We start from the raw sequence: 24,900 nt of genomic DNA on the forward strand, positions 1-24,900 counted from the left end.
ACGGGGGCGTGCGGTGCTCTGCGCCTCCCATCCGCTGGGGGGCGCTACGTTGGGAGGTCCGGCCGTCCCGTCGGGCACCGCGCTCGAAGGGAGACGCTCTAGGCAGGAGTTCTCGGCAGGCGGCGGCTGACGTTGGACAACAAAGATGGCGGTGGGGAGCAGCAACTACTGGGAAGGCGAGTGGGGCCGGGGCGGCGCGGGGCGCTCCCGGGACACGAGACGGGCAGGGCGAGGCCTCCGCCGGGTCCCCTCTGCCCGCTCGCGGCTGGAGGGTGCGGTGTTCTCGTCGGCCGCTCAGCCGTGAGGCGCCGGTGCCCGGCTGAGCCCCGCGGCGGGGAGGCCCCGGGCCGTGTGGGGCGCGGCCTGCGGGCCCTCAGCCCCCGTCCTCCTCATCCGCCCCCTGGGGCCGCATCTGTGTGAGGGCTCCGCGGGGCTCCCCGGGCGGCCTGGGGCTGTGTGTGACTCCCCTCGCACCCCCTTCCGTGCAGATCTCAGGAAGCAGGCGAGGCAGTTGGAGAACGAGCTGGACCTGAAGCTGGTCTCCTTCAGCAAGCTCTGCACCAGCAGCCGGGACGGGCGGCGCGACAGGTATAGGTACTAACACGTTTCTTTACGTTTTACTTTGCTCTTTGCAGCGTTTGGTTCGTGTCTGTGGTTTGCTTAATGCTGGTCCCCACTACCACCTGCGGCACAGTTGCTTAAGAAGCTTACTTTGTGGTGCTGGTGTTAGGCTCTGGGAAATGTCTCTTTCAGGTGCTGGCATCGATGCACAGGTGTGTGTGCCACCTGTGAGAGCACGCAGGGCAATGGGGGAAGCTGTATTTAAACTTCAGTTTGTAATTCATGGGATCAGCACAGCTTGGGTCAGAAGGGTCCTTAAAGGTCGAGTTCCAGCCTTCCTGCTGTGAACAGGGCTGCCACTCAATTATGGGGGGAAGTGTGTGAGGGAAGGATACGGCTTCCTCAGTGCACAGTACAGCTGCCTGCATTGTTTGCTGCTTCTTCCTGCATTACAGTTCTCAGGGACTTCAGTAAATGCTTTGTGCTCAGGCACTTCCACGGTGGGTGGCTGTGGTGCTGGTGGTCCTGTGCAGGAATGAGGGAACTGTGGTGTGGGGCTGTGTTGACCAGCCCAAGGAGAACACTAACGGAGTGGGGAAGCGAAGCAGTCAGTCTGTGGCAGTCCCTTCCCAAGGGGTGGCTGTTATTTCTGGTTTCCTTTAAGGTAAGCTGTAGTAGGGAGAGCTATATATGTGTGTTTGTACGTATACGTAACAGTTTGTTTGAGGAAATTGTTTATTTAGGCAGATTTGTATTTGACTGAAGGATTAATATGACAAAACTCACCAACTCTTTCTAGCTTAAAGACTAGATCTGAGGCCTTTCTGCAGTTCCATAGCACCTGGCTATCAGCTTCTTTGTCCCTGTGTGCAGTCTTTAAAAAATGCCATTCCTTGCCTGCTAATCCTGGATCCCCATATTGCACATCAGTTATGAGAGTGATTACTGCTTGTATGTGTGTTGATTTTAGTTCTTTTTCAAATCAGTGTTTACTTTTTATCTTTCTCAAGTTATGTCTTGATACGTACAAACCTGTGTATCCTACGGTCTTGTGTGCTTTTTGTCTTTTGACTAAAAGTTGCTTTCATTACCAATTTCATTGCCCGTTCCTTTGAAATTTAAGAATGTTTCTTGGCTTCCTGCATTTGGGTTGGGTATAAAGTTTCTGGAGGGTGAAATGATTTTTTGAATCTTTCACTGAATTTCTGTTCTGGAAGCCTGAGAGCAACTCAGGAATAATCACGTTGCTCTTGAGTCAGATTCTCTCTCTTAACTCTGGTATATATAACTTGCTGTTTGTTCTAATTATCTTACTTAGTTTTGCTATCCTGCACAAAATGTTCTGATCTTGCTCTGGTTGTGGAGATAATCATTTGTTTGGTGTCATTTCTTTGGTGTATCTTCCAAGGGGAGGTGCTGTTTTCCACAAGTGATACAGGTTGTTGTATGTTCTAGTAACTTGCTTTCTTCTTCCTTAGCTCTGACACCACTCCTCTCTTAAATGGGTCGAGTCAGGACAGAATGTTTGAGACCATGGCTGTGGAGATTGAACAGCTTCTGGGAAAGGTAATACACAAATTACTGATTTTTACATCAGCATTTTGAAGTATTACAGTACAGCTTTCTGTGATGAGTGTTCAGAAATTAATAGCATGGGTGGTAAAAAAGTGTTTCTGGAGGCACGCATCTGATATAAGGGAAAGCTCTTTTACCTTATACATTATGCATTTCCTAAAATAATAAACCATTTTCAGGTTGGTTTTGTTTTTGTGTTGGTTTGTTTGTTTTTCCCCTACAGCTTACTGGAATAAATGACAAAATGGCAGAATATACAAACAGTGCAGGAGTCCCATCCCTGAATGCTGCACTGATGCACACATTACAGCGTCACAGAGACATCCTGCAGGTAACAAGCACGTGTTCCTCTTGTGTTTTATTTCTTTGGAGTAATTATTAGTATTACTAGCAGCTTGCTCAGGCACACTCCAGATGCCTGTTGGCTGGGAGAAGGCTCTGTGAGTGCCCAATATGAAAGAAACAACAAATCTGATCTATTGAAAAAAATCTTTCCTCGCATGTGCTGCAAGCACAGGATCTGAAAACATTCTTACAAACTTCTCCAGATGAGGTCAGGGTTTCAAAAACTTCACGTGCACTTTGAATATGATGTGAATTTAATAAGTTGGTCTTAGCTGTTCTGCAGCAAAAAGGCTAACATGTGACAGAGATGACAAGATTTGAGTGTCTTGCTTTGGTAACTTGATCTCAGGACTCTAACTTTGGAGTGATTGTTTTATTGCAGGATTATACTCACGAATTCCACAAAACCAAAGCGAACTTCTTGGCAATAAGAGAAAGGGAGAATCTGTTGGGATCAGTACGAAAAGATATTGAGTAAGTTGCATTGTGTATTGCAGCAGTGCTGTGGGAGTGTGCCAGAGGGGAGAAGGCAGCACGTCCTGTAGGAGTGTGCTTGGCTCGGGTTAGTCCTCTGCACTCTGAGCAAAATGAGAGCAGTTGCTTGAGTTCACAACTCTTAATGAGCTTCTGATAGAAATATTTGGTGGTTTTGTTCGCTAATTTTAACTGTGAAAATGAAATCATGTTTGTAAAAGTAAAATTGTTAAACACAGATGACTTAAAGAATGTTTGAATGTGACCGAAGCTTTTCTGGTTGGTCATTTCAGAGCAACACAGCATGATGTGTACGTGAATCAGTAGCGTCTACTGAAAAGCCTCTGGAGAAAATGTTTTTCAATGTTTGTTTTTTGCATTTAGGTCATATAAAAGTGGGTCTGGCGTGAATAACAGAAGAACAGAACTATTCCTGAAGGAACACGAGCACCTTCGGAAGTAGGTGTTGCTTGTTATTTCTGGATAACTTGCACATTTCTTTATGGTGGAGGTTGCAAATTTTTCTGGGGGGTAAAGCATTCCGAATTTCAAGTGTGGATGAGAACTTTGTGGTTTTTCCTTATCTCTAAAAAATGTGTACAGAAGGCAATGGAAGAGACTAATTCCCCAATATTTGTGAGTTGTCTGTACTTTATTGGACAAGGAAAACAAGAAGAGCTGCCTTTTGATTCTTGCTGCAGAGGATACGAGGTTAGGAGAGGTTTTATTTGTGCATTCCCCACACAGAAGTAGCAGAGCACTGGCAGAAGAGCACTGTTTGTGGATGACTGGGATGCATAGTCAAGAAGTAGCTCTGATCTGTCTGTTCTTGGCTGTAGTCATACTAAGCTGCAGGCTCACACCAGAGGGCAGGCTTTCATTTAAAAGAAGGAACAACCTCAGCCTTCCTTTAGTTTGAATTTGTCACTAGGCATGAATGATGAGGGAATGTAAAGTTTCCACAAAAAAAAAGAGGCTCAATATTTTGGAGTTGAACATCACCTGGAACATCATGCTTAAATTGCCTGACATTGATTCCTTAAGGTAAACTGGGTTCCTTCCAGATGTTGGGATTTCAATTTTGAATTATTTTTTGGAGGGGTTGCGAATACTTTATTTTAGATAAAGCTACAAATGAAATATTTCTGGAGTTGTAAAATACACTTCTGAAAAGCTGAGGATCCTCTGAGTGCTCTGTTTTGAAAAGAGGGAAGCTTGAAGTTTTGCAAACGTTACCTGAAAGATGTTTTCAGACACTGAAACTGGAGCTCTGTGAGGCATCCATTGCTTTGATCTCTTCAAACGTACCAAGCTCTCTGTATGCTTCAAGGATAAAAAATACGTGAAAAATAAGCAATTTCAGAAACATTTAAACCATCTTCTAGGTGATAATTTGAAGATATCCGTCGAGACTAAAAGAAAAAGAAAAAGAAAACAAGAATTTAATGTGAGTTGGAGATGTTTAGGAAACTAAAACTAATCATGGAGCAGTACTGCACAGCAGAGATAACTCGAAGGTGTGTGAAGAAGCCTGGAGTAGAAGGAGAAGGCAGCTTTGGCAGGAAATCAAAGCCTGCAAGATGCACAGAACTCCTGAATTGAGACTGTAAGCTTAGATATACGTGCTGGCAGAGGAAATGACTGAAGGCTGTGTGTGTTTTGAGGTGTTTGCAGTGCAGTGAATGATGGTGCTTGGCTAATTGATAGAAATAGGCACTGCATGTAGATTGTCACGAAGGGGTAACTGGGAGAGTTCAGATGTATTTTTAGTGAAGTTGTGGAACTTGTGAGAAGAGCTTGAAAATGGAGATGGGAACTCACACTGTGCAAGGTATTATTGTGAGCTGCAGAGTGGTGACAGTGCCACACGAGTGATGTATTCCTATATTCCTATTTAGTAGTGGAGTACACGGTTGTGACCCTGCTTGATGTCTGATCTCAAGTAGTATGGGGGTAAGGAGAAGTGCCAGAAAGCTCTTCTTTGGGTGAGCTTTGGGACAGATGTTGGATCTCTGCTTTGTGCCTAAATCTGCCTTTTGACTTTTCCGCCCTATATCAAACATCATCCTTTCTGGAAAGACTGAGTCTGAGTCTGCCTTCTCCGTATGTAGATAAGAGGGGAAGTAAAAAATAATAATCTGTGAGTACAAAAGTCTGATGAGTAAAAGGATCCCAACGTACATTAAGCAGCAAGGGAATGAGAGCAGCAGAAGCACTCTGAGCCCTCGGTGTAGCACACACACACTGCTCTCCATTAAGCTGTGGGCATTGGGCATCCATTTGGATTCCCTTCCCCAGGCTGGTGCTGCTGCTGTGTCAGTGCTGCTGGCACGGGCACTGTGCTGCTGGTTCCTCCCATAGCTCTGGGTTTAGCAGGGAGGTGGGTTTGTCTCAGTGTTACTTCCTGGGGGTGAGAGGCATAAAGAGTGTTTGACCTTGCAATTTTAGTTCTGTGCTGATGGTTTGTGGGTTGGTTTTCCTGTTTTCCTACCTCTGGAGAGAGAAGCAACAGTGCTGAAAACTTTAATAAAAATTGTAATAAAGATTTTAACACCTGTTAATTAAAAAGAGGCAGGAAGGCAGTTCTTGTTGCGTACCGATGCCCTGCTAATATTTTTACTTCATACCTCAGGTCTTTTGGCAAGGCAGCTGCTTAAAGAACCATCAGATCTCACATAGCAGCAACTCTAGTTGATTTTCCAATATTTGTTTCCTTGGGACTGTGCAGTGCAGTAAATGTGTCTGTATGCTTTTGGCAAGGAAGTAAACAAGTCATTCTTTTTCTTGTAATGTTTTCCATCTAAAAGAAACAAAAATTTTGATGAATAGATGTAGCTGAGCAGTTTATAAACTGCTCTGAAAAGTGCTGCCTCAGTGGATGGAGTCCTGTGGGCTCGATGTGCGCCCTGAGAAGTTCTGCAGTTATTGATGAGCTGTGCCCAAAGTCAGCAAAGAAGGGAGTAATGCGTTTGATTAAATTTGCAGTGCTGCATGTGTATGCAAGTGAGAATGTTTGCCTTGATGGTGCTGAGTTGCTGGGGAATGGGGAATGAAGTTGTGCTCACCAGCTCTTGCTGGAGCTTTGTCCTGCCCTTGTTGGGTTGCTGTGATTATTGCCTTGTGCTTAGCTCAAAAATCAGACATTTGCCCATTTCCAGGAGGAGCGCTGCTGGTGGCTGTGCTGGTGCAGATGGCATGGGCTGATTTAATCACCAGCTGGCTCTTTTTGTGGTGAGTGCTGCCCTGCAGGCCCTCAGCCCAGCCAGGAAGGAGGTGTGCAGCTTCCTGGGGTACGGGGTGAGATGAGGGGTTGTGCCAGGGGCACGGAGCAGTGCTGTGTGAACACAGCGAGGTGGGGGGGGGAGCCCAGGTGGGTGGGTGGCACAGTGGGAGGAGAGTGAGCAAATCACAGGAGGGTGTTTGCATTCTGCATGCAAAAGAGGAACGGGAGAAGCGAGCAGTAGGAATAGGGGGATTTGCAGCAGTTGTGTAATTGTGCTATAAATAATATATACCTGGTTCATGGAGATGCTCGGGATAAATCAGTGTTTGTGGGGGACTTTCACAGAACCATAGAATGGCCTGGGTTGAAAAGGACCACAATGCTCATCTAGTTTCAAACCCCCCTGCTGTGTGCAGGGTCACCAACCACCAGACCAGGCTGCCCAGAGCCACATCCAGCCTGGCCTTGAATGCCTCCAGGGGACTTTGTCCATGTAAAGCACTCTGAGGTATTAAATGTCTCTATTGCTACTATTGCATTTCATTTTTCTAGAGAACTATATCAAATTTCCTGTGTTTTTGGGGGCAGAAATGGCTGCGTTCTGTAGAGAATAATCATCAGGAAACCGCCTTCAAACTTTGTTGGATAACACAGTTGAGTTCTTAACAGAGGGAGTGATTTCTTCACCATTTCTCCCTCTTCCTACTGATGTTGCTCACAAGTGCTCAGCACTGCTGTGTGCAGAGAAGTCAGCTTAATGAGATGCTGAGGCACGTTACAGGGATCTTCCTTAAAGTGCTTTGTGGGAGAAGCTCCCAGCGTTCTACCTGGCTGTAATTTCCCATTCTTTGTTGCTCCCTGCTCTGCCCTGTGGGCCATCTATGCTCTGTGTTGTGCTGCTCATGTCACTGGGGGGCTTCAGAGCACCTCCAGCGTTTGCTCAGATCCAGAGTGCTGCCATGGCCACCTCTTCCACCCCACCCTCACCTCCCATTGCAGGGGATGCACAGATGCTTGGGAGCAGCTGCTCCAGCTGTTCTCCTCTGCATCTCCATCACACAGGGCAAATAGAGAGACCGTAAGAGAAACAGCTAATTCACCAATTCCTTCCTCCTTCCCAGGTTGGCTGGGCACAGCAGGAGGGAGCCGTGCTCAGCCTCCATGCCTGGTGCCTCAGAACTGCTGAGCTCTGCTGTAGTTTGGCCCAGTAAGGGCTTTCTTAATTGCTCCACTCATCTCTAAATTGAACTTATTTTGTCTTCGTGTCAAAGCAGAATGCGCTGTTCTTGTTGCTTTGTTTTCTTAATTTTAATACAGATTTTAGCTGAAGCAGAGCTTGGTAATGAATAACTTTTTTTACTTTGTAGCAGTTCTGGAAAAAGCCAAATAGATCTGCTGTGAAAGGCAAATCCATGCTAACCATTGGCTTGGTTTGGACTGTTTAGCAAGAAGCACTGAAAAAGGTGCAGTTTGGCTGCTTACTTGCTGTGCAATAGTAATAGAAGGCTGCAGTGCTTTGTCTATTGAACTGGAAGATATAATGCAAGGCAGGAGTGAGGAATCTAGGTTAAAACGTTTCCACGCTGTGATTAACTGAAAGAGCTCGAGCAGCATTGTGTCACCAGTTTCCCAAATGCAGTTAAATATCATTGGCTTCTTTGTTTCTGGATCAGGGAAAGTTGGGCAATGATTGCATTAGAAGTGCTAGTGCAAGCCAATTGGGATGCTGACTGTAATTACCCTGCAGACTGACTTGTCTGGTGCAGCTTTGAACCTCCCTAACGCTGAGTTTTTGGGTATGGCTGTACATGCCATCCTAGAGGCAGCAGAAATAAGATGGTTTTTAAGGAAGAGATTTGAACAAGGGAGCTTTTTGCTATCCCAGAGCAGCACGACAGCTTCTACTCCTGTTTCGAAACCCAACTCCGTGTTCTCATTCTGCTCTGTCTCCTGTTGCAGCAGATTTTTCTCAATGGCATTTGCACATCAGTGACTCTTCCTTCAGCCTGGACCCTGTGTGGGGTTGAGTGGGCTTTATTTGTGAGCCTGCTGGCAGAACCTCATGGCAGAATGACACAAGGTTATGTGACAGCAGCTGCATCATCTTCCTCTGTAGCATTCCCAGTCTGAGCACGGGATTCATGCATCTATCACCACACTTATCCACAAAGCTGGACTGAGCACAGTGCAGCTGTTTTCATATCTTAATGATAAATGTTTCTCAATAAGAGGAGGCAGTTCTGGAAAAAAAACTGGGGAAAAAAAAGACTGGAAAAAAGGCATTTCAACACTTATTAGGAGTGTAATATGAATGCCTGAGCGAGTTATTGAAGTAGTTTAATGAGAATTTGGGGAGGTTCAAAGGCTGCAGGCAGCGAAAGAAGATGCTCTCCTGGGTGTTGTTACTATTTATAAATAATTTTCTAAAAGAATGTGAAAATCAGCCTTTAGCACTTCAGGATTTGAAAGAGGTTTTCCCTTTAAAAATAGTTGGAGCTTCGTTAGAGTAAAATCAAGTGGTGCTTTTCATCTTCCTGTGCTATATTTAAGGCTTAAAACGAACAGAACAACCAAACAACCACTAAACTAAAGATTCTGTTAGCCTCACAAGGTTTATTTGCATGCTTTCCTTACAGTTAGATTTCACTTAAAAGGCAGTGAGGATAAATTCCCTGATGACTGTGGTGAGATGGTTACACCTCAGTGTGTCTGTTCCAGCAAGGAGGGGAGGTACCTGCTCACTCTGAGGGCTTCCTTTGGAGATTGGAACAGAGCTACACCAGTTTGTGCAGGTGACCAAGGACACAGCCAGGCAGCAGCATTGAGAACCTCAGAACTCATGGTTGGTACAAAGTATGGAAACTTATGTATTCATTTCCATGTGCCCCCAAGAAAACCCTATGAAATCCACCCCAGGTCTTTATGGACATCTGCAGAAATTCAAGGGCAAAACCTCACAGTGCAGTTGGGAAAAAATGACCTGAGTACATCATGAACAAAGGAAAGTAAAGATTGAAGCTCTGCTTTGGTTTGTGGTTCTGGGCTTTACCTTAATGCCCTTGGTGTGGGGAGGCAGGGACATAAAGCCACCCTTCAGACTTCACAGCTCCACGTGCACTTCTGAAGCAAGTTGCTCGTTTCAGAAATAAACAAGTCAGCCACGTGTGCTGATTTGCTTTTCGTTTTCCTTCAAACACCGTTTCTTAACTAGGACAGCTTTCCTTCCACAAGGGCTGTATTGAAGTTGGGACTTTGACAGGTACCGAAACACATCTTCCATGGGTAGGATCTGAAAAGTAGGTGTGTTGTTTGAACAGATCCGACAGTTGTGGAGTTTTATAGAGTTTCTTTTGTGTAGCTTATTTAACATGAGCAAATTAGCCCTTATTTCAGAGGAGCTGCCTCTGGTGATTGCAGAGCTCTATTTATCCTCAGCGAGCACTCTGTTCACATATAATCACAACAGTGATGCATATAGTATAATTTTCCAGCTACAGAACATGTTAATATCCCCATTTATGAGAAGGAAACAGTTTTAAAATTAAGACAAGTTTACTCCTGATGCTTACAGCATTCTAGAAAGCATTCTAATGCAGATATTCCCTATAGAAATGTTTTATGAAGCAAACATCTTCCAGAGAAATGGACCCCTCCTGCTGTTGTGATTACCAGAAGATATGTTGGTTTGCATATATGTGTGTGTATGGATACATTAAGCAATGATTATTTCTATTTTTCAGGAATAGATATTATATCTCTTGGAAAATTATATTACTGTGTAAATATAGTTGCTGAGTTTATTATTTCTATTGCTGCTTCAGAATGAGGTGCTCATCATCTTCACTGCTGTGTAGAAGTCACTGCAGATGTCCTAGCAGCCTGGGTTACTGGACATAAAGCATTGCCTCCTACCTGCTGAGATTTAAAATGCATTGTTTAGTTCACTGTACAATTGCAGGAATCCTTTCCTGAAGCATAAGAAGCAGGTAAGTAGTTCTAACTTCAGGTGCTCTGGTCAGGTCAGGCTGTGTAGCTTCCTACACCTACCAAAAAAACCTCAAAACCACAGCAGAGTTAGGAGGCAGAAACCCAATGTGTATTTTAGGCTTTGTACTAAAATAAAACTGGGTTGTCATCTCAGGGATAACTCTCACTTTGTTTCTATCTTCACTGGAAATTAAGATGACAGTTGAGGTATTAAATACCAAGTTGTGTGGCCAGGTCCTTTGGAAGGCATTCTTGGCGTTCCCTTTTTGCCATTATGGGTGTGTGAGTGGTAGGACAATTTTTCCAGCCTTGGGAAAAAAAGGTTGAGGTAGAGAAGTGACACAATCTTTTTTGTTACAGTACTGGTTGTAAGCAGCTTGTGTTTCGTGGAATTGGTGCATCAGTCTCATCGTTGAGCACAACACACCACTGCTGACAGGCTGTCTTGGTGTCTTCTGTCACGTTGGTGTTGGACACTGAAGGCTTTGTGCTCTTACAGGTGTTGCTTGGTTTTGAGGGTGTTTTTTTTTTTTCCCCTTGGTTAAAGGTATAATTTAAATTGTATCTCTTAAACCAGAGGAAATAGTGAAAACTGCCCTACTACTGAATGCTGGTTCTCTGTCCAAGGAGATGCCGATAGAGCCATTAGTAAGTTACTGGAATTGTTCTGACAGCTGTGGTTACTGATAATGACTTACAGTAAGGCCTGCCCTCTCCTTTCATTTAACTTTGTTCCTATGGGTAATAGGGAGCAATTACACGGGAGGGTCAATCTATCCAGGAACTTTCCCAACCGTGGACAGAGAGCCTCTAGAAACTTCGTTATGTGGCTCTTGGTGCCATCCTGGCTTTGGTTTTATGCTTACTAATAGGCAACCAGCTGCTGCACTTCATTTAGATGATAGGAGCTGTTTTCATTTTAAGTTTTTAACTGCGTTCTTTGGGTAAACTGGATAGTGCAGATTATTGAGAAGCCTCTTATTTCCTTATAGATCTGCTTTAAAGGAAGAAGTATTGCTGTTACTCACCCTCCTGGGACTCTCAGACATCAGGCACTCACAGTAGTCTTTCTGTGTGCCAAAGAGCTTTCTTGGCTAACTCCTCTTTTTGCAGAAACATTTATTTTACTCTGCTGATAGTTCTCAGACAAATACATGGAGTGCAGTGGAGGTGTGGGCTGTGCCCTTTAGAGATCCCAGACAAACAGCATGCTGGTGTCCTCTGGCTTCTGAATGGAGCTCCGCCCCAAAGCCATGGCATCCCTTGCATCATTCTCTGAACAGCCTTAGAGAAAAATCTTTTTATTATCTGCAGTCCTGATGTAGGCAGAATTACAGGTGTTTGATAGCTGCAGAGCTGTGTTAGCTTACCTTTAGATCCAGGAGGCTCTTCTCGCTGTAACCAACGCGCTGCTGAGATATTTACTTAATGATGTTGTTAGGAGTCTGATTTTAATGAGTTCTTTATCGCAGGACTGCAGATTGGTTGTTGTGTTGTCTGTAACCTCTTACGTGCTGTTTGCACGTGTCCAAGGTAGATGTGAAGCATCTGGAAGGAAACCCAACACCATTATGTTGGTACCTCCTGCCTAGAGCAGTGGTTTTCGTTCATTGTAGACTAACAAATTGCTTGCATTGACTTAAGAGCAACATGATGATGTGCTATCATGATTTTTCTTCTCTTTTCCAATGTTGCAGCTCTTCCTCATTCTTCTTGAACACGGTTGCTGAGTGTCACACTCCCCAGCACAGTGATCCACAGAAATAAAATTGCTTATACGTGTAGAGCTTGAAGGCACGGTGACATTTACACTGTTAACAGTTTGTTCCTTTGGGGCAAATCTATACATGAGCATAATGCTCGTACTTCTGCTGGGTTTTGTTGTGTTGTTGTAAGCTGTTATTTCATTTTGGCTACTGCAACTGGAAGTGTGAAAGCCTTGCATCTCCTTAGCACCCGGCTTGGTGTGCTGTTAACAAACCAAGGGAACCCACTGGTCGTGTGGGTGTTGGAACCTTTCTCTCTCTGCTTCCTGAATGTTTGTCTCTAGCAATGCCCGCTTATCCCAACTCTTTGTTTTTGGCCAACCTGCTCTTCTCACAGTGGCAATTTAAGATGAGTATTAATAGGCAAATGGACTCTTTTTTTCCTCTCTGCTGTGTGTTCACAGCAGGTGCTACTTCTGCTCTTCACTAACAACATAGGAATCAGTTTTTTGTTGTTTGCAAAGACCTCTGCTATACGTTTTCATAGAGTCATAGAATGGTTGGAAGGGACCTTTAAATCATCTAGTTCCAATCCCCCTGCTATAGGCAGGGATACCTCCCTAAAGCCCATGTTGCTCACCAGCCTGGCCTTGATTGCTTCTCTTTTTCTCTCCTTAGGTCTCATATCCCCTCGGTGTATTTGACTCCATGCTCTTGTGTTGGCCCCAGTCAGTGAGGCTTCTGCAGCACTTTTTGTCTTCCTTAGCATCTGTGTCTGTACTAGCTGTGCACCTCCAGCAGAATTCTTTCTTTCTTTGGCATTGAAGTGAATCAAGCTTGATACAAGTCTGATAAAATCTGGAATATCGGATTTATTATCACAGGGAAGGCTAAATTCCACTTTGTGTTTTTCTAGTTAAGTTCTTACAGAGCTTAATGATATTTAGAACTTCTTCAGTGCTTTGGAATCTTAATGGCACTGAAGCATTGCTGGGTTTTTGGGTGCTCGTGGTGTTTCATTTGTGAGACAGGAATGGCTGTGATGGGAATATCTGCGTAAGTGTGATTTGCTTCATCGTAATCTGCATAGTTGTATTAGAGTATCAAGTATGCTCTGCAGCATTTGCATTCCTTAAAGCTCCATGTTGCCTGGTGATTCAGGACTGTGAAAATAGAAAAGATTTGGTGCGAGCAGCTTGGGGGAGCGAAGGCTATTGCTGAATCTTCCAGTCAGAGCAAAGTAAAATCGGTACTTCTATGAAGAAAGAAAAAAGAAAAGAGAAGAAAAAATAATTTTAAAAGCTAGGTGTAATGGGCACACAGCTTTTCTATCCTAGAAGCCTATTTTACTTAAGTTAACCCAGAGGAAAAATTACCTGTCCATGTATTTAAATGATGAACTGCATGCCCAATCTTTTCTGAAGATAACAGTTGCACAGGGGCTTGATTATTTCATGTGCATGACTGCTGCTGCTGGATCTGTGCCACTTATTGCAGTAGGTGATGACCTCAGCATCTTTTAGCATTCCTTTGCATAGTATTTTTAAATGACTTGGTCTAAGTGCCATCTGTCTCGACAGGTGAAAGTGCCCAGCTTACTGAAACATATGGCAAGTCAGATTAATATTGCCCAGAGTGATCTCTTGCTTGGATGCTCATAAGGCAATGTCCACTGGAATTGTCTTTGCTTGGAAAGCAGAAGGATAAAATGGAGGTTTTCTGGGGCACTCCATAATGTTTTGGATGTGTAAGATACACAAGATTACCTTTTTCAGTGTTTTGCCTCTTGATTCTGTCAGATAGTTAAAATCTGACCTTACAATTGTGAGATCGGTGTGAAACAGAATATTAATAGTCAGAGATCTGTAAACATCCCCTCCACTCACCCTACCTCAGTCAAGCTTTGGTTCTCTGCTCCCCACTGTGCTTTTGGTCTTCCTTAAACCTGGCTGTTACTTTTTGTAACTGTGAGCTGTGAAATGATGCTTTGCTGGAGGTTGTGCACCTGCTGGAGGTGCTCTCAGAGCCTCCAGAAGAGGAAATAGGAAGGACGTGCTGGAAGATGTGTTCAGCAAAGCTGTGTGCTTTGCAGCTATTTATTTAATGAGAAAATATGAGTTAGCTCAGTCTGCCCTTCCTGCACATCAATCATTCTGAACACAATTCATATGCAGCTCATCCTTTTCAATAGTCAGGGTGACTGCCTTGTAAGTTGAGAACCATTCATCTTGTGGCTTTCAGTACCGATTAAATGCTTTGGGTTGTCGTTTGAGTTCTCTGTGCCCATGGTAATAAATACCCCACGGTGGGTGAAAACAGCTTTACTTCATTAAAGCAGTCAACTCACAGCTGATCTTTGGAGCATGGCTTTGGTGCAGAATGAAGTGTTCCAGTTCCAATGTTCTCAATGATTGACCCCAGTTGGGTCCCTCTCAACCCCAGCTTGGGCATAATATTTGTAGTGCTCTGTGTGCTATCTCCGTGTTTCAAGCTGTGGACTTGCCAGCAGTAGCAGCTCTGGTGGAGTCTCCATCCCTGGAGGTGTTCAGGAGCCACGGAGATGTGCTGGGATCATGGCAGTGGGCATGGTGGGGTTTTGGGTTGGAGCTGGGGGTCTGAGAGGTCTTGCCTTGCTTACAGTTGGGAGGTGCTGCTCTTGGGGATGCTACGTGCCTCTTCTTCTCCAGAACTCTCATTATATGTGTGCCAGATCTGTGTTGTAGTGAACAGCAACTGTATTCTGAAATGAGACTTAGCAAGGGTAAATTTGTGAAGGATTATGTCATGGAAATCACTGATGTAATGATCAAAAGTACTGAGTGCTTGTTCCTTTTTTTAACTTTGTTTTTTCTTGGCTTTCAGCTCAGATCGGCTGATAGAAGAAACAATAAGGTAGGAATGAATTTACTAATTTTCATTATTTTCTGTACAATCAGTATTTGCACTGAACTGTGTCCAAAAGTCTCAGTCACTTTCTTTATACAATAACTGTATTGTTCACAACTGGTACACGATATTACAGTGAAGTGGGGTTTTATTTTTACTATTCAACATTGACATAATGGTGTTACTGAAATATTTTATTCAGCCTAATTTGGAAAATTTGGGTTTCTGTTCAAAGATGAATACCCTCTATGGCAACAATGAGGATAGCTGAGCAAAGGGAATCTCAGGTTGAGTTGTTGAGGGCCATTCCAGTAGTGGGGCTGTTTTTTCTCAGGGTTATTCTTCTGCAGTATGATTTTCTGTAGTCCTTTGACGTGTTCAGCATCCTGGTATGCAGCTGATATTGGTTGGCACTTGGACCTTATGGGCTTGAGTGACTGTTGCTGCTGCATAGTTACTTGGTTTTCCTTGGTTTTCGTGTGGTTTGAATATTTAAGTGCTGCCTTCTCTAACTGATCTAGAAATTCTCGAATCATAGCATTGCAAAGATTACTTCTATCATCTGTGCCCTTCCCAATCTTTCATTGAACTCTGAGATTTTGAAAACCAATAATTCAGAGTGCCTGACTTAATGGTTTTAAGTCTTAGATTATTGCTTTAAAAAAAAAAAAAAGGAAGAAAGCAAGCAAGATACGGTTTCAGATAATGCATGTACTGGCATAAGTGATGAAGAGGAGTAATTAGAGGCTCTGTGTCCATTAAGGGCTGGCTAGCTTAAGTACATTCAGTGGGCTCAGTATAATTAACATGGTGGAAGAATGTGTTAAACCACCACGTTAATGTGATGTGACAAACCAGAAGTGGTCACTGCCATAATGTCTGAGGACGTGGATGTAGTCTCTCCTCAGGCTCATAAAGATATTTGCCAATCTGAGCACGGATATTGTGAGTCTTCACTTTACTTTGGTTCTCATCTTCTCCTGATTAAACATCCTCTCCTTTATTGCCATATTTGTAGCCCTACTTTTCCACCTCATAAAAACACTCAGTGTTTGTCAAATCTCTTCCTTGCTCTCCTTGCTCAAACATTCTCATAACTAAAGCATTATAAAGCCTGTGATGACTTATTAAGCTTGATATCCTGCAAAATGACTCGTATTATTTGAGCTCTTCCCCTGGCCTCCTGATTACGTCTCACAGAGGAGCATGAGAGTACAAGATAAGTGAGGTCCTGAGTGGATTGGCTTGCAAGCTGGGGCTCAAACAGGGCACCTACCTGTGTGTTGCATGGGTTCATTGACGAGCTGTGAGCCAGCCCCATGGCATCCCAGCCACAGTATCATCAGGAGGTGACCTGCCTGCTGTAAAATGGCTTTGAGTTCCATTTGGGTGAGCTGCAGACCTGTGGTTAACTATGGATCAACCAGGGATGGCTTCTCGTGCAATAGACCCAACTGCCTGGCTCAGCTCAGAGCTCCTTGCTGCTGGGTGCAGAAAGCTTTCCTTCTGTTAGCAGGTGAGCTATGATTTTAGGAGGCTGGATCTCAGTGCTCCTCGTTGCACCATTTATTACCTGTAGTAAATGAACTTCTTGTAGCCATTGCCAAAAATGTTCAACGTTTCTTTTTGTAGAGAAAGAGTTGGGTAACCACACACATCACACAGGATGTGCTGTTTAATTTAGATCCCCTTAATTCAATTCTGTCTCTGATGAAGCCAGGGTGATTTTTTTGTCACCCACAGTAGTTGGAGGTGTCCAGGTGTGGGATTCCTGCTCTGATTTGCAGTGCACTGAAGAAGTGCAGGGCCTGACTTGCCCTGTCTGTGGTTCTTCTATGGAGCGAGCAGACCTGCAAGAGGATGCATAGGTGCTGAAGCTGTCATTCCAGATGTTGTGTTAGCATGAACCTTATAATGAGATTTTTAAATGAATTATGTGACATGGCTGCTAACTGCAGCATATTTCTTTCCAGAAAGGAGTGGGAAGTGATAGTTTGTACTGCAGTTCTTTTGGAACTGTGTTCACTCGTCTTGGATATATTTAAATATAAGCATAGATTCTGCTTAATATGTTTGGTGTTCTCAGGTTTTCATTTTCAAACATTATCACTTTCTCAGAATAGCAAATGATTTATTTCTTGTTTTCCAACAGCTTATATTTTTAGGTTGCTTCACTTTGACAATTTGCTACAGTTTGGCATCACGGTGTGACCAGCTCCTAGGAATTCATTGTAATATTCCTTCTGATGCCTGGTTCAGGCTCACTTGTCAGTCTTTGTCTATTGGCAGGATGGACTCAAGCATTTTTGCTTTGACCAAACCCATAGATTAAATAAATAAATAGAAAATGTCTGTGTGTATACAGGGGGCATTCCTTTGGGTAATAATTAGGATTTAATAAAAGGGAAAAATTCACTAGTGTTAAGTCCTGACTTCACAGAAGGGGGAGGTATGAGTTAGATTTTGAGTCCTAGCTCTGCTCAGAAGAGTCTGCAGGATCTGGGTGAAATCACATTCATTTCTGGGGGAACATTTCCTTGGTTTTCATCTGAGCCTTCATCAGAAGACACGACAATCTGTAATGAAATTGGAAAGGTTATGTGTGTGTATGGATATGCCTATATATGTATGTGTGTACACAAAGAACAAGCAATGTGGTCATAATTGTTATCAATTTAGAAGCAGAGCTTGCATTTCTATGCATAGTCACTGAGTCCATCCCCTCAGTCACAGATGTTGTCATGCATTTAAATAAGCAAGTATGATTCATGAAGCACAAAGTGAAGCTGAACTTCCCGTAACACACGAGTTATTTTATTTTTAAAAGCGTGCCTTGTTCCTTCAGAGCTTTGTTTTAGTTCTGCACTCATACAGATGGGACTGAGCTACGTGAATAAGTGGAGCAAGGAGCTGACTTTTGGTATATTTGGTTGGCTGATACACTGCATCTGAATGGCTGCTACCTGGGGTAAAGGTACCCAACCCATCCTACTGCCTCAGTCCAGTGCAGCACTGAGAAAAGTTCGTGCTGTAGTGAGCATTGTGGCATGGGGATGTGTCCTAATTAGTTCAGTCCTGATATGAATTCTCAGTTTTCATCAGTGCTGCCACTCTTGTAACGTGGACTTAGCAGAGATGTCTTATCATCAGTCAGGAACAATTGAGGAACCAAACTGTTCCTGTGGGCTGGGGAGCTTTGGAAAGCTGGAGGATCAACGTTCATCATCTCCAAGAATGCCTTGAGAAATGATCATCGTTTTGTTGGGAAGAAAAGTGCACTTTTAAGCCTTAATTCTGTGTCGTTCTGCTGAGTGAGTTTGAGAATTGGATCTACCACAGGGAGCAGGTAGATTCCTGAAGGAGGGATTTAATCTTATGACATAAACATTGAGTAGAAGTTTCAAAATGGAAGAAAAAGTAATTCTTCATCTGGAGAGATTGCTGTGTCAAGTGACTAAATGGGACCAATGCTGTGAACAGGAAGATTAATTTTTTTTAATTAAAAAAAAAGACATTTGTCAGTAAACAAATGATAATAGTGAGTTAATGAGCATATGCTGGGGGTGGGTATGGAAGCAGAGCTGTTTAATGAAGAATATGAGGAAGCTTAAATGCTTGAGACTGCAGAAGCAGACAGGGACTAGTTCCCAGAAGCTGTGCATTGCCATTTTGGTGGTGCTTAAATGCAGGAGTCTCAGGTTCACAGCTACAGAGGCTCAGGTAAACCAGGCAATATTTCAGGTGATCAGTGCATGAAGAACTGTGCTTTCTGTCTGAATTTTAATTTAGTCCTAAAATGACTCTTCCATGTAATCAAACAGATCAGTTGTGTCAGCAGAGCAGGTGAGTTGGTGGATCCACAGCAACAAACACGCTTTGCTTAATGCCAGTTCCTGTACAAAGCAAGAGGAGCTGCTCTGGTTGGTTCTGCTTGCACAGAGGAGCAGCACAGGTTAATGGATGGGGCACCTCCTCCTGCTGCTTCTGCATAGCTCCAGTTTTACCTTGTGCTGATCTCACACTGCATAAAACAACTCGAAGCCATAAAATGCACGAAGGCTGATCTTAGTGTGCCCAGAAGCATCCATTGTGTCAGGGTTCTGTTTGTTTGCTCTGTTTTGTTTTGAAACATGTTTCAAACTGCAGAAAGGGGGGCTGGAAAGGGCATCTTCCACTAAAGAGAGGGATGCAGATTTTTTCCTTTTATGTTTTTGGGGTTGTTTGTTTGTTTCTTCCCAATTTTGACTGGCACACAGTGGGAAGGCAAGAGATGCTGCATGAAGGTCTCCTCGAGGTGGAGTAGGCAGATGCAATGGAAGGGAGCCTGAATGAACTTAGTGCTCCAGACATACTTTTGCTCATTGATCCAGGCTCTTTCCTTAAGACGTCTCTGAGCTCTGGCAGTGACCTGGTGCTGTAGGTCTGAAAGGGCCACTGTTGGCCTTGGCTCTGCTGGCTTTTGCCAGGTGTTGTGGTTGGCTGCAGTGCCCTGGTGGAGTCAGTGGTACGTGAGTGTGAGCACTGAGTGTGAGCAAGCAGAAAACACTCATGTAAGTTTGGATGTCTGTATTTGGTAAAGGATGCTTTCTCCTATCTGTTCATTTCCCTGTCAAATTGCAGCCTTTGCTCTCCTATTTCTCTGTTGTATCATGATGTTCCAGTTAGCTTTCATTCTTCCAGAGCACTTTCCCTCCATATTTAAGGTTTAGAAACTTATCCAGGAACTTCTTTTAACCATTGTTATTCATGCAGGTATAGTCAGTAGCAAGTGCCATCTTCTGAGTTGTTATCCCACAACGTTGTATGGATGTTCTTCTTTTTGCAATTCACACCAGCCAAGGAGAGCAGCATTCCTCAAACTCTTCCTCCTTAAGTGCTGTAGCTCCTGAGTCTAAACTTTTCTATATTGTTTCTCTATGTGTAAATGAGTGTGCTTGTCAAGGCAGAGCTCTTGCATTCAGTGTAGCTACACAGAATATCACTGGGACTGCAAGTAGCAGACTGCCTTTTCATTTTCTGTGGTAGAACTCTTGGTTTTGTGGACTGAGGAGATGCTTCTGGTTCAAAAAAAAATTGTCAGTTGAGTATTTCTCTAAAATCTTCTTCTACACGTTTTATTATTTAAAGAGGATAGTTGCTGTTCTCCAACTTCCAGAATGTTTTGTACTTGAAATGGGAATTGATTTCATATTCACTTGTATTGTGTTCTGATATCTGGGTTGACCAAGTCTTACTGAAGAAGCAGAATATGAAAACTGTATTTCCTTGTGTGACATTCTTAATTAGGGCTGAGGGTCAAAAATGTGATTTTTTTAATGCTGTGATGGAAGTGTCATTTGGTACAATGTAATGATACACCAGCTTGTAGAAAACAGCAGAGTTGGACTTTGTGGGACATGAATCAGAAGAACCCAAACTTTGTGTGCTCAGTTGGAGTTGGGATCTGCTTGATTCAGCAAACTTCCCAATTTACAGTGTAGACTGGCAGGGCACCTTTAGGCTTGCTGTAATGGAACACTCATTTCTCACTGGGTGTGGAGGTGCACCAAAGCCTTGTTCAGAGAGTCGTTGTCTTCAGTTGTTAATGGCTTCTACAGAAAGAGAAATCGTGTAAGGGCAAAAGAGAGAGATTAATGGAAACAAATGTTGTTTCATTCATATTGCTTCACCTCATTCATTGTTCTGCAGAGAGGTGTTGCCTGCTCGCTTTCCTGTTGTTTTAGCTGTAGATTATTCTTAGCACCAGCAACTTGATCCACTCTTTTCTTTTTCCAGCATTGCCATGGCAACGAAAGAAAATATGACTTCGCAGAGAGGGATGTTGAAGTCAATACACAGCAAGATGAATACCTTGGCTAGTATCCTTCCTTAAAAACTGTGCTGCCAATGCTTAAGAAAGAGGTACAGTAACTTCTTTTCAGTATGTCATTGATTCAGGAATCAAAATGCTTTGGGATGCCAACAGCTGCATAACCTACGGTGGTCTTGTTGGGTTGTGGTTGTTTTTTTTAATCTAACTGAAGTCTCCTAATGACAAATGTGATGAGCAAATTGGTTTTATTCAACTTTGAATCCTGCATATAGACCCAAGTCTATATTTTTCATGCAGAGATCTATAACAGCATTTATTACCTTTCCAACTCTGTTGGTTTTGGTTTTCAAGGCCAGAGCAACTGCTGCTGTTTGGCATTATTTATAGCTCAGTATTCATCACCTGAGGATTCTTCTGTCTGTCACAGGCTTGCAGATGTTAAGATTTTGGTTTCTTAGCTTAGGATGGATTGACATTAGTATGACTTGACAGTAGGAGGAGTTCTTTGTGTGCTGTGCAGGGAATAGTGCATATCCCTGCAACATGCATGCTTCTCTCAGTCAAATGCCTTTTGCTTGTTCCCTTAACCAGTAACTATTCCATTAAAGAAATATCACCAAAATTTTGGTCCCCCCCCTTTTTTTTTCATTTAAACATACTTATTAAGAGTAACAAAACCTCGTATCGGAGATGACACCAAGCACTGGTGATCAAATACTGAGTTCTATGTAAATGTGAACTCTAACCTGTTCCGTTAACTCTCTCCTCTGATTATTAGATCATAATTTCTCTGCCTTATTAGCAAAGTACAGTTGTAATCCTGCTTATCTTGTTAGTTTTCTGACTGCATCTTCTTTCTCCAACTTGGGAGTAGTTCTGTACTTCGTGGCATTGCTGACTTGCACATACAGAATTTGGGGCTGGTTAAATAAGTCACTGTTTTTTTGGTATGACCTTGACTCACCCTGCTTAAAGATCGATTCCCAGCAGTGAACAGCCTGATCCAGAGGATCAACCTTCGGAAACGACGGGATTCATTCATTTTGGGCAGCATCATTGGCATCTGTACCATCCTACTGCTGCTCTTTGCCTTCCATTGATGGATGTTCCCCCGTGGACTCTGCTAAACTCATCACCACCATCCCTCCCCCCAGCCAAGGAAAAGTGAGCAGGGGAAGAGATGGACTTCCATCAGCCTGCTCCCCCTGGCTGGGACCGTCAGCATGATGTCTGGAGTTGATGATGATAGACTACAACACTGGTTTGGGGTTGAAGCTGCAGTGTTTCTCCTTCCCTGCCATACATTTCCTCTGGTTAAATTTGATGGGGGTTTTTTTGTTGTTCTTTTTTTTTTTTTTTTTTAATTTTTTCCTCCTTTAGTCCCTTTCTCATTGCAAGGTAAGTAAATCCAGCCACTTAACAACACCAGTAGAACAGCTCCTGTGCTCAGTGGTGCTGGGGAGGTGCTGGCCAGCAGGTGGGAACTGCAGGAAACCTGCTTTGCCTGCAGGCACTTCTGGGCACTGTTGTCCTACGAAAAGAATATTGCAGCTTTAAGCCATCAGGTTGCTTTACTACTAGATACATGTTCTGTAATTCTTTTTAACTCATGGTTGAGGTAATAGTTATTTCTTCATCGTTTGTGCTGTGAAAACTGTTCTTCACACAAATTCCTCAAAGAAGGCAAGGATTGCTCCATTCACTTTTTGCACAGAAAATGAATAAACTGCCCTCTGAGGAACGGTGACGAGGTTTCTTGTGGCTTTAAAGGGACTTGACAGGTCCTCATCTGTAAAAAGGGAGCACAGTGCCCTTGCAGCAGCTCCTTACCATAGTGTTTAGTCATCTGAAAAGTGACCAAACATGAGTTCACCTAAGAACAGTCTTTGGGTGTCAGTACTTGGATTTTGGCTGACGTCGTAGAGGTCTTTATAAAGACAACGACTGAAAAGTCTGTATTGTAATTTACATAAAGTTATTCTAATAGCATTAATATTTTTACACTGTAAGTAAGATATAATCTACACTGTCAATTGGAAGTGAAAATTACGATGGTTCTACCTGAGGCAAATGCATCTGAGTGCAAAAGTTTTGGACACACCTCCTCCTGGTGAAGAGTTGAATGTAAAATAACAAACCAAGTTTTATTTACTGTTATCTGGGGGAGTTCTTCTTGTCCAGGCACACAAACCCTGATGTGTTTGCATTGGTAACTGATGGCAGGAAGGGCTTTGATATTGCAGAACCACAAACGATGGATTTTTCTTTCTGCTCTTTCAACTGCTTTTTCTCCATCTGTTGTATGATAACCCAGTGAATCCCAACTGAAGCACTGGAATGTCTTAGGAGCTTAATCAGCTCTTTGACAGTGTTCCTAAGAGATTCCATGGATGCCATTGCCACGGATGTCAGGTAGCTTCCAGGTCATCTTCTGGAACAAAGCCTAGTGGCACAGTTGCAGTGTTGTACTGCTTTTCTTGTGTCTGGAGGGGTTGGGGTTTGTGCCTGTGTGGTGTGCAGCCCACACTGCTGCCTCTGAAACGTTTGTATGGGCTGGAAGGCTTATTTGCAGAATAATGACTTTGTGCTAAAAGGTCTACAAAGGCTTCTAATCGGTCGGCGGGGTTAGAAAGCATTTGGAATTAATACATGTAAATAAAGGTGATTATTTGGTTGATCTGGGAATATTCCTGGTTTGATATAAAGCGTTTATTAAAGGGGTTTATGAAAAACCTTGATGGATAAAGGGAGTTTATTAATGGAGCTGTGTGCTGGGAGATCAGCCCTTATCTCCCCCATCCCACCCTGTGCAGGATCCCAACTGGCAGTCGTGCATCTGCTTCAGATCTGTAGGATTTGGCTGCTCTATAGAGGGCACTCTGAGATCTGCAGCACCATAAATAAATTCATTTCCTTAATCTGGTAACCCGTCTTTTTACTGGACTTAATTGATGATTTGGTGCATATACTTAATCTTATTGTGTGAAAAAGCTGCTATGGAAAGTATGTAATTATAATAAATATGTAAACAGGATTGATTTTTTTTTCATGTTATGAAGATGTTTCGAAGGAACTGATTTATTTTAGTACAAGATAAATATGCTGAATTATCTCTGATAAAGCTTGACTGGAAATGCTAGCTATGGTCCTTCCATGCAGTTCTTTAGGAAAATATGGTGTTAAACAGTTTTTATTTCTGGAATTCCCAGCAGAGTTGCAATGTAGTAACTCAACCAGGTCCTGCTGGCAACTTCTCATCCCTCAGACAGACCCTGGTGTTTGTGTCCCTGCCATTTCTGCCTGTCTGATCCTCCTGCTCCGTTTGCTGGAGCCCACGGGCAGCACTGGGTGTGTGTTTGGTCAGCACTGAGCATTGGCAGAACCAAGGATGTGGGGGTTTCTGCTGCTCTGGGAAGACACAGTGGGTGTTTGTGGTCAGTACTGAGCTCATGAGCTTTGGGTATCTGCATGCTGCAAGCTCCTGCTAGGTTCATTAACTGATCAAGCAGAACCTTATGTAGTTCTAGAAGTCCTGTCTTTTGAAGGTCTTAAGGTTGCTGTGAGAAGAACCAGTTCCTCACTGGGTGCTGAAAATAAAAGAGCAGAAGTAACGTGTTTGTAGGTGATGTAAAAGTTCCAGGTCTGTGCTGACCCCTCCAGGAGCCACGTTCCCAAAACTGCTCCACCATTCCCAGTTGGGGAACTCCCATTTGGTTGGGTTTGTTGGGCCTCCCCAAACCCAGCAGCTTGTTTGCTAACATCATTCCATGCATAACTTTTTCTTACGTTTTTTTTTTTTTTTCCCAAAAAACCTTTCATGTGAAGCAGACAGGAGGGGTGACAGGAAGAAATAATTCTGAAACTCCTTCTAACAGTGCTGGATTATGGCAGCCCTCAGAACAGCAGTGCACAGCCAAGGAGAGCACAATGGGACAGAACTGAACCCTTTTCTGGGTGACATCAGAAATCCTCCTGGGATCTGTGTGCTGGCTGCACGAACCCAGCGCTGTGCTCAGCTCTGAACAAAGCAGTGGTTTGTCCTCTGTGTGCTGCAGAGTGAGGAAAGTGGTTTAAATCAACATTCCCTCAAAACGAAACCACCATCACCAAAAAAGTCATCACCAACAAAACCTTTCTGACAAAACATCCCAGTCCGGACTTCTGTAAGTTAATTTGATTGTAGTTTCTGATTGCACTTTCTGATTCTTTTTTGCTTTTCACAGAGCTGCTTGAAACTTACTGTATCTGTAATTACTTTTCACCTATTGTGCATTCTCTGGATGTAATTACGAAGCTTTGATATGTAATTTAATAATAAATGAGAACTCTAA

At 43.3% G+C, this 24,900-nt stretch overlaps 1 protein-coding gene across 2 annotated transcripts; it reads left to right on the top strand.

The window, feature by feature from the left end:
* The first annotated feature begins 42 nt into the window (after positions 1 to 42).
* GOSR1 (golgi SNAP receptor complex member 1) lies at positions 43 to 24,900 on the top strand. Of its 2 annotated transcripts, none has more exons than XM_031591638.2 (9): positions 43 to 176; positions 489 to 594; positions 2,040 to 2,127; positions 2,360 to 2,467; positions 2,864 to 2,955; positions 3,340 to 3,414; positions 14,734 to 14,763; positions 20,533 to 20,615; positions 21,545 to 24,900. In XM_031591638.2, the coding sequence occupies exons 1-9, from the start codon at positions 146 to 148 to the stop codon at positions 21,667 to 21,669; spliced, it is 738 nt and encodes a 245-aa protein (XP_031447498.2). In that variant the 5' UTR covers positions 43 to 145; the 3' UTR covers positions 21,670 to 24,900. The 2 variants fall into 2 exon arrangements, with proteins under 2 accessions (XP_031447498.2, XP_031447499.2); XM_031591639.2 differs by having other exon boundaries at positions 489 to 588.

This window comes from Phasianus colchicus, chromosome 21 (genome assembly GCF_987193195.1).
Source record: "Phasianus colchicus chromosome 21, bPhaCol1.hap1.1, whole genome shotgun sequence".
In the NCBI taxonomy this organism is placed as follows: domain Eukaryota; kingdom Metazoa; phylum Chordata; class Aves; order Galliformes; family Phasianidae; genus Phasianus; species Phasianus colchicus.

What these genes read in the sequence shown, in the direction of transcription:
- GOSR1 (XM_031591638.2), top strand. Translation starts at nt 146, where the DNA reads ATGGCGGTGGGGAGCAGCAACTACTGGGAAG. An exon ending in GAACACGAGCACCTTCGGAA is followed by an intron (nt 3,415 to 14,733) that starts GTAGGTGTTGCT and finishes CTTGGCTTTCAG; the next exon opens with CTCAGATCGGCTGATAGAAG. An exon ending in CTGATAGAAGAAACAATAAG is followed by an intron (nt 14,764 to 20,532) that starts GTAGGAATGAAT and finishes TTCTTTTTCCAG; the next exon opens with CATTGCCATGGCAACGAAAG.